General features: G+C 47.8%; 1 protein-coding gene across 1 annotated transcript in view; it reads right to left on the reverse strand.

The window, feature by feature from the left end:
• Positions 1-5,711: 5,711 nt before the first annotated feature.
• PARP1 (poly(ADP-ribose) polymerase 1) overlaps positions 5,712-17,830 on the reverse strand; it is a 47,525-nt gene continuing 35,406 nt past the window's right edge. Inside the window, exons 15-23 of the mRNA XM_010381977.2 lie at positions 15,348-15,431; positions 13,119-13,241; positions 12,402-12,530; positions 10,914-11,012; positions 9,978-10,130; positions 8,920-9,047; positions 8,075-8,136; positions 6,981-7,095; positions 5,712-6,557 (exon numbers count right to left, since the gene is read on the reverse strand). Of these exons, the coding sequence (XP_010380279.2) occupies positions 6,476-6,557; positions 6,981-7,095; positions 8,075-8,136; positions 8,920-9,047; positions 9,978-10,130; positions 10,914-11,012; positions 12,402-12,530; positions 13,119-13,241; positions 15,348-15,431 (975 nt within the window). The 3' untranslated portion in view covers positions 5,712-6,475. The remainder of the gene's footprint in view (positions 6,558-6,980; positions 7,096-8,074; positions 8,137-8,919; positions 9,048-9,977; positions 10,131-10,913; positions 11,013-12,401; positions 12,531-13,118; positions 13,242-15,347; positions 15,432-17,830) is intronic.

Genomic DNA, 17,830 nt, shown 5'->3' on the forward strand with positions numbered 1-17,830 from the left:
AAAATTGAGACAGAGTCTCACTCTGCCGCCTCACCCAGGCTGGAGCGCAGTGGCTCACTGGAACCTCTGCCTCCTGGGTTCAAGCGATTCTCCCACCTCAGCCTCTTAAGTAGCTGGGACTACAGGTGTGCACCACCATGCCTGGCTAAATTTTTGCATTTTTAGTAGAGGCGGGGTTTCATTATGTTGGCCAGGCTGGTCTCGAACTCCTGACCTCAGGTGATCCTCCCACTTCAGCCTCCCGAAGTGCTGGGATTACAGGCGTGAGCCACCACACCCGGCCTTGTTTGTTTTTTAGAGTCAGGTCTCGCTCTGTCACCCAGACTGGTGCAGTGATGTGATCACAGCTCACTGTAGGCCAGAACTTCTGGGCTTAAGTGATTGTGATCCTCCCACCACAGCCTCCCTAGCAGCTGGGACTACAGGCACACACCACCATGCCTGGCTAAGTTTTTAAATTTTTGTAGAGACAGGGTTTCATTATGTTGCTGGGCTGGTCTTAAACTCCTGGCCTCTGGCGATCCTCCTGCCTTGGCCTTCCAAAGAGTTGGGATTACAAGTGGGAGCGTAAGCCACAGTGCCTGGCTCCCACTTCTTGAAAAGTGAATGACGTGTCCTTACTGTTTAAACAGTTACTTTGGCTTTCCTTTTATTTTTTTTTAAGCTGAAAGCAGCTCAACTGACAAATAGATTCCCCGAAGACCACCCAAACCATCTTTTAAGAGTTCATGGACCCAGTTTAGGAAGCATGACTAGTCTGGTCTCCTCATTCTACTGTCTTCTCTGGCCACTTCTCCAAGCCACTTTGTGTTGTCCCTGAACTCTTTGGGAGAACTGGGATGAAAGGCAGTCTTCACATATGAAGAATAATGAGGAAGAAACCTCACAATGGAAAAGACACGTTCTTAACCTGGCTGTCTCAGCCTCTGTTGGGACCTCTTATCTCTCTGAGCCTGTTTCCACATCTGCCTGCTTCACATTAGGTTCACGAGGGACTGCACATGAAAGTGCCAAAGTAGGTTCTTGCTGGCATCTGGCTAATTTCTTCCCGACCACAGTTGTTCCACAGCATGAAGATGCAGCCTTCCACCCACGAGTGGTTCAGAGGATGTTCCAGGAGGCTGAGTTGGCTGCTGCCTTCTTTCACTTTGGCCAGGGGAGCAGTGAGAGCACAGTGCACCCAGGATGCTGAGACCCTGCCACCCGCCTGTCATCAGGGAGAAGAGGCAGGAGTTGGTGCCACCACCTGCTTCTTACCACCCTCCATCAACACCCTGCTGGCTCCATAGCTGGGGTTCTTGTTGGTTTACAGAAACATATCCTTTAAAATTGTATTTCTGGAATCTTATAAAGTGCTAGGCAGACACAGAGATCACAACTCCAAACTTCGTTATTGGCTCTAAACCAAAGTTGTACACTGGCTTACTCAAATCTAAAAAGCCCAGCCTGGTCCCTGGGTATCACATGGCTAAAATTAGCCTGGCCATCTGCTGAGACAGCAGCTGGGCTATTCTGAGCCCCAGCAGGCCTGCCTGAAGTGGAGCTGGGCCTGGGAGTAAGTGCCGGAGAGGCTGGACACTTCACAGTTAAGGGGACCACAGGGAGGGACATAGCGGATGAGGCCACACTGAGGGGAGGCCACACTGAGAGGGAAGGCCAGTGTCATGGTGATGGTTTCACAGGATAGAAAAAGCACAGGATGGTCTGTGTCCTGTTCTCTAGTTTCTCCTCTTACCTGGAGCTTCCTTTTTGGATTCAGATTCTAGCAAAACCACTCCAGGATTTTAGCAACAATGGCTAAGATTTATGGAGCACTTATTAGAGGTCAGGAAGAACATGAAGTCCTTCTGGGGAATCAGCACACACACTCTCCAGACAATTAAGAGGGAGGTACAAGATCTGGGGGATTCAGAATGGCCTGTTTCTTTTACAGAGTCCATGAGAAGGAGGTTTGGTTGAAAGTACCAGACAGGTATGAGCCCTGGCTCAGACAACCCCAAGAATATAGGGATTCCCTCCTGTAGGCCCTGACCCCTGACTTACTTCATCTCTGGAAAGGACCAAGAGTATCCTCAGAATCCAGAATCCATTGAACTAAAGGGCAAGACATTTAAGGGTACAAATGTGATGTACACATTTATAGGTACCCGATAAGAAAGAACTCAATTTGAGTGTATGTAGAGCCATTGTAACTCATCATCAGAAACCCTACACTCCGGCTAGACTTGTTCTGTGGCTTAAAACTGCAGCGTCTTGGCTGGGTGGAGTGGCTCATAATTCCAGCACTTTGAGAGGCCGAGGTGGGCGGATCACTTGAGGCCAGGAGTCTGAGACCAGCCTGGCCAACATGGTGAAACCCTGTTGCTACTAAAAATATGAAAATTTGCCGGGCGTGGTGGAGCATGCCTGTAATCCCAGCTACCAGGGAGGCTGAGGCGGGAGAATCCCCTGAACCCGGAAGACGGAGGTTGCAGTGAGCCGAGATTGCACCACTGTACTCCAATTTGGCCTGGGCAACAGAGTGAGACTCTGTCTCAACCCCAAAAAACCAAAAAAAAAAAAAAAGAAAAAAAAAAAAGCAAAATCCCAAACTTGCCACGTTTCTGCCCCTCTAACTGGCTGCTTTGGTCTTTTTTTTTCTGTAATTGGACATGAAGCCATAGTTGACATCTGTGACTTTCCTTTTGGTACCCATTCCTTATTTCCTTTGCCCTCAGCCAGAATCTCAGTTGACTAAAGTGACCCAAGCCTTCATCCCTGAAGGGTCTGAATTTTCCACAGTGCTGTCATTTTTTGGAGTTGCAGTGTTTTTGGTTGCTGTACTTCGCTTTGCCTTTACCAATGGACATGGTGGCACTAAAGCCCTCCTGAGAATCTACTGGACTCTAGACATAGTCCTGCTTGTCTCCCTGTGCAGCATCCCACTTTCCCCTTGGTAATCAGGATCAGTCACTCCTGCCAGCAAGGTCACCCCCCTCCTCCGCACATTGCTTCAGTGGTACAAGGAGGAGCCCCAAACAGCCAAGTGGTAGCCTCATCTTCTAAGTCAATGAAACCGTAATTGTGTCCCCTAGAAGCATCTCTCCCTTATGGACTAAGACCTCCAAACACAAGTCCTGTGAGTTGGGTATCAGATGTGGTAACAGCAAGAGGAACTACTCCCACTTCACCCACTGGTTCCCAGACCCATGTGCTTTGGCTGGGGGGAGACACCAGGTTGGTCTCTGATTTTAACCCTCTACTGCATCATTAAGATCAAACCTTATACCTTTCAGGACGTTGTCTCACAACTGGCACCATCACGAGCCATTCTACTCTTCATTTAGGCCATTTCTGGGTGATGGGACGTGGCAAAACCAGTTAATTCCTAAGTACAAGCCTGACGCTGAACTCTGCTGCAGAATGAGGTCGCTGTTCAGAAGCAAAGCTATACAGAATGCCACAGTGGTGGGTGGCATTGAGTGCTGTGAGTCCACATGACCCACAGGACACACACCAGCTGTCCCTATCACCAGCACTGTTCCCTAGTCCAGCGGGCAACATTTTTCACATACGGGTTAATTTCGCTGAGGAGGAAGATGTTTACGGGTCACATTTTCTTTACTTTTGAAGTCTCCAAAATATATCTTCTTATAACCTAGATGACCTACTCTAGGGAACAGTAAAGAGAAATGAGAAAACCAACACTGACCTCTTAAACCACACAAATGGGCATATTTGGCACATGCCAAAGGGAAGCTGCCGTCTGATCTTCCACGCCGAGGCTGAATGGCAGATGTGAGGGGCAGTGGGATGCTGCTAAGCACTGTACCAGACCTCCCTAAAGCCCCGTGGCCCCAAATTAGACTCAATTTGGAAGGCCCTGCCTTATGAAATGGTGGAAACACTATGCCTCAAAAAAGCAACCACCAATCTCTGAGGAGTCAAAACAGAATTTAAGGGAAAGGTAATGACACTATTGAGAAATGTGAACTCCTAAGGCACCTGGGTGTATTTTATAGCGTGGAATAAAACCAGCCCAACAGGTCAGAGGTGAATGATTCCCAATGTGCAGATCTTAACAGTTAAGATACAAGGTTTCTGAAGGCCAAAGGACAATGCAGAACTTCCAGGCTTTTGGTGTGAACAGTTAAGCTGAGTACATACTATGCCCGCACCAGGGGCAAGGCTACCATTAGATTTCATTCCTAAAAGCAGTACTTGAGGTTTGCCCTAAGGCAAAGTTCCAGGCAAATCATTCTATAGCAGCTTTGCCTTAGTGCTCTGGGATGCTGAAGGAATGGTTCTTCATCTCTTGTGTAGCAAGAGATAACCACCGATGCAGAATTCATTGGCTAGCACGTTGGCTAAAACACTACTGTGTATGTAGTGCATCTTTTACAGATGTATGCATGCACCGCCGTGGAACAGTGTTCTCGGAAATGTCAGGCCAGTAATGCCTTGGGCAACTACTGCTGGCCAAGGGCACTTCCAGGCACAAAGGCAGGAGGAGGGCAGCTCACCAGGAAGGGCAGAGGGCAGTTCCTCTCTCTTCTCTCATGGAGCACCCTGAGTTTCTATGCAAGGTTGGCTTTAATTTTTAAATTAAATTCTCACATTTTAGCTGCTACCCTGAGATAGGACTTGAATTTTTTTTTTTTTTTGAGTCAGAGTCTTGCTCTGTCGCCACACGTGATCTCAGCTCACTGCAACCTCTGACTCCTGGGTTCAAACGATTCTCCTGTCTCAGCCTCCTGTGTAGCTGGGATTACAGGTGGACACTATGTCCAGCTAATTTTTGTATTTTTAGTGGAGATGGAATTTCATCATGTTGGCCAAGACGGTCTCCATCTCCTGACCTCGTGATCTGCCCACCTTGGCCTCCCAAAGTGTTGGGATTACAGGCATGAGCCACTGTACCTGGCCAGGACTTGAATCTTTTTAAAGTGAACAGAGAAAAGCAGAATGTGTAAACTAAAACATAAAATGCTAATTTCTCTCTTTTGAAAGGAAAATAGATTGAGAAATGTGAATCTTCCTTAAAAAAAGAAACCAGTTTTGATTACAGGGAACCCATTAAGTAATCACTCCAACCTAAAAATACTTTGTTTAATCAGGTACTGTGAGGGTAATTGCCTTTCTCTGTGCTGATAAAAAAAAAAAAAAAAAAGGTAGAGTACAGAATACTCAGGAGCCCAGGAGCCCAAAAGCCTGGACTGCTGGATAATCAGGAGAGAGGGTCTCCAGGTCAAAGGTGCTGGTCTTGAACTCCTGGCCTCAAATGATCTCCCAAAGCACTGGGATTACAGGTGTGAGCTACTACCTCACTTGTCTCCTTCTGTAAAAGGTCAGAAGTGACATAAGACACTGGCCCTGGCTTTCAGGCAATTGAAATGTAAACCTTTAAGTATGATTCTCAAATGTAGAGTAGTTGTATGAGGCAATGTGGTGTATGAAAGGCAGTCCTCCGGAGAGCAGGATGAGTTGATCACCACAATGCATCTGATAAGTTGGGGAAAAAAAAAAAAAAAGTGTCTTCCTAAGCCTGGTGCTTGTTTTTCTGCCCCTTAGGTGGGGCATTCCCATTGAGCAATGCTGTTTGCTGCCTGGCACGTTCTGGGGTTTCACAGATATGGGTAGAAACAATCCCCCCAAAGTCTCTTGGGACCTTGCACCGTGAAGATTAACCATATCTGTAGTCAGAATGAGACCAGACACGCAATACACAAATAGAGAAGGCATCTGCATTTTTAATCGAGTATTACTATTAGCCCTTGGATAAGTATATTGGCAGTAGAGTTTTAATTTGGAAGACAAAAGTGCCCATAAGAAAGTCAAGAATTTCAAATGCAACTTTTAATACTACGTATTTCAACAGCTCCCATGTTCAAGTATTCCTAGAGAAGGACAGCTCTTTTTGTTTCTAAGTATGAGAAATTGTTAGCATTCCTTCCTTTGGTCTTCCCACACCCCTCACAAAGAGGCAAACAAAATAAAAAGCGGACAATAAGTGCAAGATAAAAAAGAAAATCTAAATAGTATGAAATTAGTTTTTATTTTTAACTAAAAATAAAATGCTTAACATCTTTCCAAAATCGAAACTAAAGACAAACACTTAGAAAAAAGGGTGGAAACTTATTTTTCCTTTCCTGGGGAAACTAGTAAGGCAGAAGTTCTAACGAAGCTTGGTTTTTTCTGCAGGACTAGTCTATGCAAACAGAATCTCTCTCCAGCCTTTTCTCTATGTCAGTTTTATCTACCTGGCAATAAAAAACAAAAACAACCCCAAAACAACCCCTCCCCACAAACACAACACAAAACAAGGGACTTGAAAAGTTGGAGAAAACCTTTAACGCGTTTCTGTAAAATCCTTTCTGAGGTGGTTTAGTACAGGCACTACCCATGCGCAACTTTGTCGGCCAGGTGAGTTGGTGCAGAAGCATTTCAGGTGAATTCATACCAGAGCCACCGGGTGTGACTCGGCCACCTCTCCCAATTACCACAGGGAGGTCTTAAAATTGAATTTCAGTTTCAGCAGATACTTCAGATTTACCTGAGCAATATCATAGACAATGTACCTGAGGGGAAGCTTGTTAAGGAGCCAACGGCCAAACAACAGAGGGTACATGTGCCTCATCTCCCCCAGGCTGGCAGGACGCTCAGTGCCAGCCTGAAAGTCACTCTAAGGCCTCTTCACGGGGCTGGGTTGCCTTATCTCCCCCAGGCTGGCAGGAGGCTCAATGCCAGCCTGAAAGTTACTCTAAGTCTTCTTCAGGCAGACTGAGGAGAGGAGATCATCCTCTGGAAACTGGGGGAAGGCTCACACCTTGTAAGCCAGGCTATGCACAGGGAGGGACCACGGAAGGGAAACAGTCACCATGGGACACACTACAGGACAGCCTCTAATCCTTGTCTGCCCCGGGTAATCTGACAGCATGTAAGTGACTCTGTAGCTCGAGAACATCCCTGTGTGCTCACACAGCATACTCAAGAAAGGATACTCGTTATATAGTAGACAGGTGTCATTCACACCAGATGAAATCCCGGTCCCAAGAGGAACCTCTACACCATCCAGACTAATACTAGCTGAAGGGTCAGGGGTAGTTTTGCCCAAACCTGAAAAACAGAAGTCACAAGTGACATGAACTGTGAGAGCAGATGTGGCAAAGGTTCCAGGGAGATGAGCTCTTTTTGATGTTGAGTCCATGTGGCCTTTTTTTTTCCCTTTTTGAGATGGAGTCTCTGTCGCCCAGGCTGGAGTGCAACGGCATGATCTCAGCTCACTGCAACCTCCGCCTCCCGGATTCAAGCAATTCTCGTGCCTCAGCCTCCTGAGTAGCTGGGATTACAGGCACCTGCCACCATACCTAGCTAATTTTTTGTATTTTAGTAGAGACAGGGTTTCACTATGTTGGCCAGGATGGTCTCGAACTCCTGACCTCAGGTGATCCACCGCACCCAGTCCCGTGCTCATTTTAAAGACATGCTCTGCTCTTTCTTCAGATATAAAACTAAGGCAATAAATCAAGGTTTCCAGGGCATCAACCTTCACTGAGTTTCATGAGAACAGTGGCAGTACCCTCCATACAGGGTCACATTTTGGCTTAACAGAATTCCAAAGCAGCCACTTCAACCAGGCAGTGGGAAGTTCTAAATCATATGCTGCAAATTCTAGTAATGCAAGATGCTCCAGGCTACAAGATGCTGTAGCTACAAGTTAGGTTAAAGCCCAAACCCATGCACCTGGTTACTGGTGCCTGCACCAAGATTCTCCTGGGGCATCTGTGATACCAGCTGCAGCCAGAGAGAGAGAACTGTTTTTAAAAATGAACCTCCTGCTACAGAACTTGGCCTTTTTTTTTTTTTTACAAAAATAAATAAAACGAACTTCCAATCATGGTCAGCTGCAGCATATTAACCACCACTACCACCCCCAAACAACAACAACCCCCCACACACACACCCCAAAAGGATAAAATTAATCTCCAGCTGTTTGACAGCCAGCCACAAGGCAGCCTTCTCAGGACAGCAAGCCCCCTGTTCTGTGCTGTCCAGGATGCCTTGGGCTGTAGCAGCAGCTTTGGAAACACTTTACCTTTGACACTGTGCTTGCCCTTGGGTAACTTGCTGATATGTGAAGCGTGCTTCAGTTCATACCTATTCAAAAGAGGACGGGCTCAGAAGAGGCTTTCACACTGTGCTCTCAAAACCAACAGTTAGATTAGGAGAATAAGATCAGATATACAGATGAGATAAAAGCCCACAAAACCCAGACCATCTTAACTGCTCAGGCTTCCTCCCGAGTTTCTGGAACTGCTCCAGAACCTGAAGCTGCGGTTGCGGCTGAACATAGTCTGTGCCCAGCGATCACTGCTATGGGGCCATTTTCAAGGAAAGGCCCTATGTGGAGCGGTGATCGGCAGCTCTGGGTTTCCGTCCACATTCCACAGTCCCCAGACCCCTGGCCGTTTACATGACCCTGTGCTTTTGGTTACAGTTCACAGGACTAGGGTGGATGTCCAGATCAAGCTGGACTAATCAGATCTTTCTCTGTGGAGAATCTGGAAGTGGGATTAAGATTCCAGTTCCATTTAGGTTGGTCTAAGAAAACTGAAACACTATTGAGTGGAGGAGGAGGCCATGGGGGATCATCCTTTGTGCAACTCAATCTCTCTGCTTCCCAGTACATGGAGAGAAGACACTGCCAGCTCTGGAGGCCTGGTTGCGTTCCTGCCCTTGCATTTCCTGAAGTATCCTTGTATCTCCCTTGTTCCCTTAACTTGAATTGGATTCTGTTATTTACAAGAAAAGAATCCCAATTGGTGGGTCCAGTAACTGTAGTGGGGAATTTCTACTCTCCCAGCCAAGGGGAGTTCTGCCTGTAGCCCATTCCATCTGTCCCCATGAAATGCCATCGGTCCCAGAGCCAGGTTTACTCACATGTTTCCAAGGGCAACTTCTCCCAACACGATTAAGCCTATTGGGTCTCCCTGAGATGTATGGCAGTAGTTGGCACTCTTGGAGACCATGTCAGCGAAATAGATCCCTTTACCAAACATGTAGCCTGTCTGGAAGGTTGGAAAAGGGACAGCTGAGAATCTTCTGATGGGAAATTAGGAGCAGCTGTTCACTGAGTGCCAACATGAGCAAGCCACCCAGCTAAGTGTTGCAATCCATCACTTCTAATTCTCACAATGCCCATGCTGAGGAAACACCAAAGTTTCAGCTCACAAGCCAGGCTGCTCAGATCCTAGCTCTGCCAGGTGCCAAGGAGCTGCAAGAAGCTACGTAACCTTTCTGGACTCTACTTGCCTCTTTTAAGTGGGGAACATAATCTCATGGTGCTGCTGTGAGGATGGAATGAGCTCATCAATGTTACTTAAACTAGTGCCTGTCAACATCCAAGGAACGCAGGCTGGTATTTTTATTCCCTTTTGCAAGTGAAACATGAGGTTCACAAAGGGTAGGCCATTTGCCCGTTATACACTACTGCACAGCACCAGAGAGAATCATTTAAACCACTCTCCTCCTCATTCTACAACTGTGAAACTAGAGGCTTGGAAGGCCTTGTCCAGCTGGACCCATCTAGAATCCAGCAGGTGGCATCACGACCCCTCGTGTCTAGGTAAAGCCTTACTTATTTATCACTACGTTTTCCTGCTGAAGACACTGACACTCAAGAGGTGGCCTGGCTGGGAAGTGGTAGAGGTAGGCCTGGACTCAGCTTGGCCTGTAGCCATGTATCTGTTCTTTGCTTGTCAACACACCCGATCAACATTTGCAGCAGGCCCTGGCCTGGATGCTCTATCTCCTTTGTTCCAGAAACTGTGTTTGAAACTCCTGACACGATCAGGGTCAGGAGGATAAAAGCGTGAAGGCCTAAAGAAAGGATGTCTGGCAGAATCCCCCTAAGCCAACTAGGCCTCTTACTCAAAGTTCTTTATGGAGACACCTGCAGAGACAGGTATTGCCCACCCCTCACCAGGCCAGGCACATACCACAGGTGCTTCAGGCGGGGCTATCCGAAGACCCTGGGACAGGATCCCGGCAAAGTTGGTGGTCCTGGACCCGTGCCACAGCAACCTTCGGTTATGAAGCTGCTTAAAGGGCTTGTAGCGCTGGCATTCGCCTTCACGCTCTATCTTAAAGATCTGGTTGGAGTAGTAAACAAAGGGAGGGACAAAAGAAGCCATTTGTTACTCTGGTTGACTGAAAAGATAGGACTGGATACAGGAGAAATGACTGGCTGTCCCTAAGGCTAGAAGACTTAAGGTCTGCTGCAATGCAGAAAATGTTTTCCACAAGGCTGGGATGGAAGGTCAAGGTCCAGCCCAGCAGAGCCCAGCCATTGCTAGTTAGTATTACTGTGCAGCAGATGTGCACTTGAGGAACTTTATCTTGGACCTCTGATAATTGTATGTTCTGAGACCAGGTTTGGGGACGGGAAATGTCCTTTAAAACATAATAAAAAGCCATCCCCAAACTACTGTGTAAGATGCTAATTTTATAATCTCAGCACTTTGGGAGGCCGAGGCAGGCAGATCACCTGAGGTCAGGAGTTCAAGACCAGCGTGGCCAACATGGTGAATCCCTGCCTCTACTAAAAATACAAAAATTAGCTGGGTGTGGCGGCGCATGCCTGTAATCCCAGCTACTCTGGAGGCTGAGACAGGAGAATCACTTGAACCCAGGAGGTGAAGGTTGCAGTGGGCTGGGATTGCACCACTGCACTCCAGCCTGGGTGACAGAGTGAGACTCCATGCCAAAAAAAAAAAAAAAAAAGACTACTAATTTTTCTGCTGAACAAATGAGTCACTTCTTTGGATTATTTAAAGTAAGTAAACTGCTCTTTTCTACCCAGGCCTAGGTTGGAGGAGTGGGCAGGGAAAAGCTGGCAGGACACAGAAGAAAGTGGGGGAAGAAGGGATTCTTACATCGATGACTTCCAAGTCATACGCATTGTGTGTGGTTGCATGAGTGTTCTTAACATACTTCCTGATGATCTCGGCTTCTTCAGAATCTCTGCCAACCACCTGGGTAAACAGAATCTTGGGATTAGCACAAAGGAGACCCCAGGAGAGCTACAGAGGAATGCTCAGGCTCAGTCGATGCACAGCTCAACACCACACTCCTCAAAGCCAGGCATGACCGAGAGCCTGTGTCCCAGGCCCGTGGGTTGGGCAGATTCTGGCCCAGTGGCTCCACTTTCCTGAGCCTCCACCTCTTCATCTACTTGGGCTCAGGGTTCCTTTTTGTCTTAAAATTCTATGTTTTGGGATATCAGGGAAGCTAGAACATGGGGCTCACTATCAGTGAACAGGGCATTTCCAGAACAAGCAACTGGCTCCTGGAAGAGAGTCCAGCTCAGCATGAGTTAAAACACAATGGGCCAGAGGAAGTCACAGCTATGATGTGCAATTAAAATTATCCCTGGCTCAGTGCACAAGCCTAACAAGCAGCTGTCAAATAGCTGATGTAATCTATGCTAAGTAAACCTGAGTATTATAGATGAGACTAGTTATGTTTTATTTTCATATTTATATTCAAAGTTCAGAAAACCTAGGAATGCTGGTCTACCTCACTGTCTTTTAATTAAAAGTCTTCAGAATTGTAAACAGAGAGTAAGAATCCCTTCACGAAGAACCACTCCCACAGTTTTCCCATCAGGAAGGTGCTCCAGGGGCAAAACAAGTGACATGTGGTGTCTTACCTGCTTGGACTCACAGATCTACACTTTGTCCTAGGAAAGGAGCAAAGGCTCTTTCTTTTGTGATGTAAACACCTGGTACCAGACTCAACATACTCTAGCCCACCTGAACCCCTGCAACACTGCAGGGAATGGGCTGAGGACAATGGGGCACACGAGCGTGGAGATAGGCTCAAGGACAGGGCCATCTAGAAGCTGAGGCAAAAATCCCTCCTCTGTTGGTCTAAGCAGGGTGTTCAGAGACTGTGTGTGCCAACACAGGCCACTTTAGCTCCAGAGAAAAATGAATCCAAGCACTGTGTTTTTATTAGAGCTGCCATCAAGCATTTCCACTTCTGAAACGGACATCGGTAATAAGCCTTCTAAAAGTTCACACCACAAGGGTTTAGAAAAACAGAGCTCCTCTCTAGATTCAGGAGGGGGAAAAAAAAAAACTTCTGGTAAGACCCTCAAAAATCAATTTGTATGCCAAGCTGAGGTGCTGGCTTGGAAGGCTGCCTTGCAAGCAAGGTGCATTATCTACATGTGAAATGCCCAGAGGTTCTCAAAGGACCACCAGCAGCAACGTCCAGGAACTTGTTAGAAAAGTAAATTACTGGGCACCAGCCATCTGTGTTTTAACAAGCTTTCCAGGAGATCCTAACACACATGCAAGTATGGGACCGCTGCTCTCAGGATGAGGTTAAGATGTTTGAGGAAGGCCTGACCCTGTTACCTTAATGTCAGTTTTGAGCTTCTCATAGTTGACATCGATGGGGTCCTTGCTGCTATCATCAGACCCTCCCCTGAGCAGACTGTAGGCCACCTCAATGTCCAGCAGGTTGTCAAGCATTTCCACCTTGGCCTGGAGGAGCAAAAGAAAGCCCCTGACTTAGGTATCATGGTGAGTGAGACAGACTCACCCAGGTGGCAGAGAAAACCTACATGCAGAGAACATTCAACACAGTGAAGGGCAAACCTTCCTGCTGGTCAGGGCCAGCCTGTTACCTGCTGCACACAGTGAGCTCTCCTAAGGACTTCCTGGAATGCTAAAAGGCCTTGCGGCCTGGGGGAGTTGAGAGGTGGAAGAACTGTCTTTCCTCTCATACAAGCTGACATTTGGGACCTATAATGAAGGTACTTCAGACAAATGTTTCCTGAGCCAGGAGCTCTCTTAAAAGGCAGGGAGGGAAAATGGGGAGGAAGACGCTATTATGAGGGAGAGGCTCTCCCTCTCCAACAGCTCTTTCCCCAATGGATTCGGTAGAACAGAGGCAGGAGTAATGGCTCTGCCTCCATCAATGTGGGTAGAAACCCAACTTCAAAACAAGGGCAAGGAGGTGGCCCTCCCAGCATCGGCGCTGCCCTCAGGGATCATGACGGGGAGGGACGGTTGCAAGGGAGTCACACCCTCACCCAGCAGACCTGCAGTCCCTTCTGAACCCTTGCGTACCTGCACACTGTCTGCACTGTTCAGGAGCGGAGGCTTCTTCATCCCAAAGTCGTGGGGGATCAGGGTGTAAAAGCGATTTGAGAGATCCAGGATCTGAGAGTCGCTGCTGCCCTGAGACACTGCCTGGAGACGAGGGGAACAGAAGGAACACAAGACTGAGGAAGCAGCTCCGAGCCCCTGGCCAGGCTTTCTCTTCTAGCAGGTGGGTGCTGCAGCAGGTCCAGAAGTAGCGTGGTATGTGCACATGCCAGGATGCATGGGAAACGACCAGAAGACCACCTTCCTGTTAAAGTTACACCACTGAGCAGCACAGGACCCCCATCCTCTAAAAGCACTGCTCAACACGATGGGCTTCTCCCATGAAGTTTCATTTGTACAAAGAACCGTGCAGTTACAGACATCTGAAACCCTGCCACAACTATGCAAAATGTTAACTGTAAAACCTAGGTGGTGGGCTCATGACTACTGCTGTAAAATTCCTTCAACTTTTTGTATGTTTGAAACATTTTCATAATAAAATGTTGGGAGGAAGCTGCCCATCGCTATTAAATTCAGTCAGGCTCCCTGTCTCCACTGACCTTCATTGGAATTAGTTTTTACTATACCTGGAGGTTGAAGTGGCCAGGCACAGAAAGGCTAAGCAACCCTTACAGTTACTGCCAGTGTTACTTGGTGCTCTATATGTAAAGGGTGTGCAAAAAATGCACAGAGATAAGAGTGGGGCCATTGGGATTCCAGGAATTTGGCAGACAGCCTAGGTGACCACAAGAAGGTCAAGGGGATATCAAGTGGCACCCAGCAGGTCTGAAGCCCCACGCCTGCTTCTTGCTGTAACGTGGACTTCACCAAGTCGTATAGCTTCCATCTGTGCTGCCCAGGTGGCTCTGGAAATGGGTATGGATGCTATTCCAGCTCTTCTACCTGAAGACTATGGCATGGGAAGAAGCAGGGGCTGAGGAAAGCCTTGCAAGTTCTCAGTCAGTGAGGAACAAGGAGAGACGTTCACTGCTCAGAGCCAGCTGTAACTGGAGTTGACAGATCCGGTTCAGGGCCTTTTCTCCAGCACCAGCCAGAAAGCCTGCTGCCTGGGCCCCCTTCTGTTTCCCGTGTGCTTTCCTTCTTTCTATAGGCCAAGCCTGCACCCACCCACAAACATAAGCGGAACCCTCCAGCTTCTCCGGGATGTAGCTGGAAGGTTCCAGGACTGGGAGACCTTGAAAGATGCTCGAAGAATGTTGAAATAACATGAATGAAAGAGGTTTCCATCTGATGAGTTCCTAGTAACTGCAAAATAAACTCTGCCTAACTCTTAAGGACACATAAAATAAAAACCACAACGCAGGTGACCCTTGAACAATCGATTTGAAGTGTGCAGGTCCACTTATACACAGATGTTTTCAATAAATACAGTTAGCTCTCTACACCTGTGGGCTCTGCAGTTGAGAATTCAACCAAACTCAGATCAAAAATATATTATTCTCAGGCCAGGTGCGGTGGCTCATGCCTGTAATCCCAGCCCTTTGGGAGGCTGAGGTGGGCGGATCACTTGAACCCAGGAGTTCGAGACCAGTCTGGCCAACATAGTGAAACCCCACCTCTACTAAAAACACAAAACATTAGCTGGGCGTGGTGGCGCATGCTTATAAACTCAGCTTCTCGGCACGAGAATCGCTTGAAGCTGGGGGTGGAGGTTGCAGTGAGCTGAGATTGTGCCACTGCACTCCAGCCTGGGGGACACAGCGAGACTCTGTCTCAAAAAAGAAAAAGAAAAGAAAAATCCCCCCTCCCACAAAAAAATCTCAGGATGCGAGACCCACAGATGTGCAGGGCCAACTTTTCTCCTCCATGGGTTCTGCAGGGGGGACTGTAGGACTTGAGCATGAGTGAATTTTAGTGACCACAAGGCAGTCCTGGAACCAATCCTCGAGGATACAGAGGGATACCTTTACTTTTAAGAGAGAGGGTAACCAACGTCTTCAAGTTTATAGGCAGTTTACTATGTATCTGACAACTGAAAATGTTGCCATTCATTAGTTTTATGATAAACTTTTGTAAGTAGCAGGCACTTGCCATTTATTGAACTAAAAAAAATCTAAACCCTCGTGAAATGCAGTTCAGTACTTCCAGTTTCTTAACCTTGAGTAAATGTTACCCCTGCCACCCCCAGATTTCGCCCCCTAAGTCAGCCAGGGGAGGGTTCCAGGAGGCCCCTGGTGGCCCCGTGCTTACCTGCTGTACCTCACTGAGGATGGAGTATGCGGCCTGGATCTGCCTTTTGCTCAGCTTCCCCAAGGGCATCTTCTGAAGGTCGATCTGAGGAGACAGGGGATTTCGCTCTGAAAGCTGGGGACTGCGCAGTGTGATAGCAGGAGAACTGGACCGAGCAGCCCACCCTCAGGCCCCCAACAGAAGCAGTCAGGAGCCTGCTGGGATTTCCTGAGGACACCAGTGACCCAAATCCAGAGTTTGTAGCCCCACTCCACCAATGAGAGATGGTAGTGTGTCTGAAGATTCTTGCTCACTTCCTTTACGGCTGGGCTTAGCCAAGCCATAAGTCATGCTGACCCTCCCCCTGCCACCCGTGGCCTTCCCTGGGATCCCAGAGCCAAGGCAGTTAAGTGCACCCCTCCCTGGGTTCCCAGCTGGAAAAGAACCAAGAGTTTTCAAGTGTTGAACACTATTTTTAAAAAGGACACACTCCTGAACTTATGGACTTACATTCAAATCAATGCTGTTCCTTTCAGATCAGTCACCTCCAACAAATATTGCTACTGCTCATATCTTGGGAACTGCCTGCCATCAAGAGAAGCTGCAGTGGAAGAAGCATGAGATCTGCAGCCTTCATTTTCCATTTGTTAAGTGGGGCCATTTCCTTAAAAGGCACTCACTCCCTTTTGCGAGCAGCCCTGCCTATTTGGCTCAGCCCCTGCGTGGAGACACCTGTGTACCAATGGGTCCCACACTGTATCCTGAGACATCGTTTCTGGGGCTTTGCCAATAGACCCTTCCGAGATCCCCGGGGTCTGTGACTGCGCCTTTCCATTTCTGCATGTCCAGCACTTCCTGCAGTGCTTGGAACAAAGAACTGAACAAGAATCTTAGAAATGGAACTGCTATGGTGATAAAATTAAATAAAAGGATTTGAAAAGTGCTCACAGCTCATCAGGCACTGACCAAAAGCCAGCAGCAACAGCTTCTAATAAAATCCACAAGCCCTGACATGGGCTTCCCTGTACACTCAATACTGCAAACTCCATCCTAAGGGAAGATCTGATTACTGGCAAGAATTAAGTAGCTAGAGCCACATCTGGGGGAAGAAGGTGGATAATCTATTTCAAGCCAAGAACAAGGTACAATAAAAGAACAGAGTGACTTTGGTATGGACTGTCAATCAGCTCTGAAAGCAATTCTCAAGAAGGATTCCCAAAAGAAGTTCTGATGGCACAGCATGGCCAGAGTGAGGGCAGAGCTTTCAAGGGCACGACATTTTCCAACCTGTATAATTCTGGTGTTTATGTAAAAAAAAGAAAATACCTAGTTTCCCTAATTGTACGCCCCTCAAAACATACGCACAGACTAAAAATAAGAGGTGGGCTCCATCCACACAGGCTGCCCTCACTACTGGAAAAGAAACTCAGGCACAGTGCTGGATGGTGGGCTGGGAGCAGTGGCTCCACAGCTGCCCAGTTTAGAGAGAAAGAGAAAAGTGGGAGAAATAACTTGGCACTGGGGACCCACAAGCCCCAGCTGCAGCCAGAAGGGGACTCCTAGGGCTGCAGCCTGGAACCCTGCCCCCCGCTGTGTGTCCTGACTACCTGGAGCCCATTCCCTTCTGGACTCAGGATGTGCCCTCCTCACAGGGAGAGTCAGGTTCCCCTGTTGCTAAGGATGAAGCCCTGAGGGCCACTGTGTCTCCTTCTCTACATGGTTACTCTAATCCCACGTGGACCCCGCTGAGGTCAGGAGCAGGCATCCTGCTTTCCACACACTTCCAGCTAGCTGCCTTCTAGCTTGTTTCAGCAAGCAGCGCCCCTGTCCCTTTTCTTCCTGCTAAACTAGTTACCTGTCCAGTGAAAAACATTAAAATGTCATTTCAGGCTGGGTGCTATGGCTCATGCCTATAATTCCAGCACTTTGGGAGGCTGAGGCAGGTGAATCACCTGAGGTCAGGAGTTCAAGACCAACCTGGTCAAAATGGTGAAACCCCATCTCTACTAAAAATAAAAAAAAAATTAGCCGGGCATAGTGGTGCATGCCTGTAGTCCCAGCTACTCGAGAGGCTGAGGCTGGAGAATTGCTTGAACCCAGGAGGTGGAGGTTACAGTGAGCTGAGATCGTGCCATTGCACTCCAGCCTGGGCAAAAAGAGTGAAATTCCATCTCAAATCAAACCAAACCAAACACAAAACAACAACAAAAACAACATTTCACAGGAAAGGACTTGGGTTTGAAAATAGCTGAGAACTTCTAAGAATCACAGATAGACCAAGGTGTGGGAGACTGGAAATGATGTGCAGGACTTCAAAACGTGAATGAAATGAGCCCCTCTTCTCCCTTACCGTAGCACCTCTCAACCTTTCCCTCCCCGTCCCTCATTCTCAGTGAGCCCATCCATAAGCTGTTCACACTAGTAGACCTCATCAACAAGTCAGATGACACAGCGATTTGAATGAGCACAGTGAACAAGCCCTGGCCATTTTTTAAACCCGTTAG

This window comes from Rhinopithecus roxellana, chromosome 8 (assembly GCF_007565055.1).
Source record: "Rhinopithecus roxellana isolate Shanxi Qingling chromosome 8, ASM756505v1, whole genome shotgun sequence".
NCBI lineage: Eukaryota > Metazoa > Chordata > Mammalia > Primates > Cercopithecidae > Rhinopithecus > Rhinopithecus roxellana.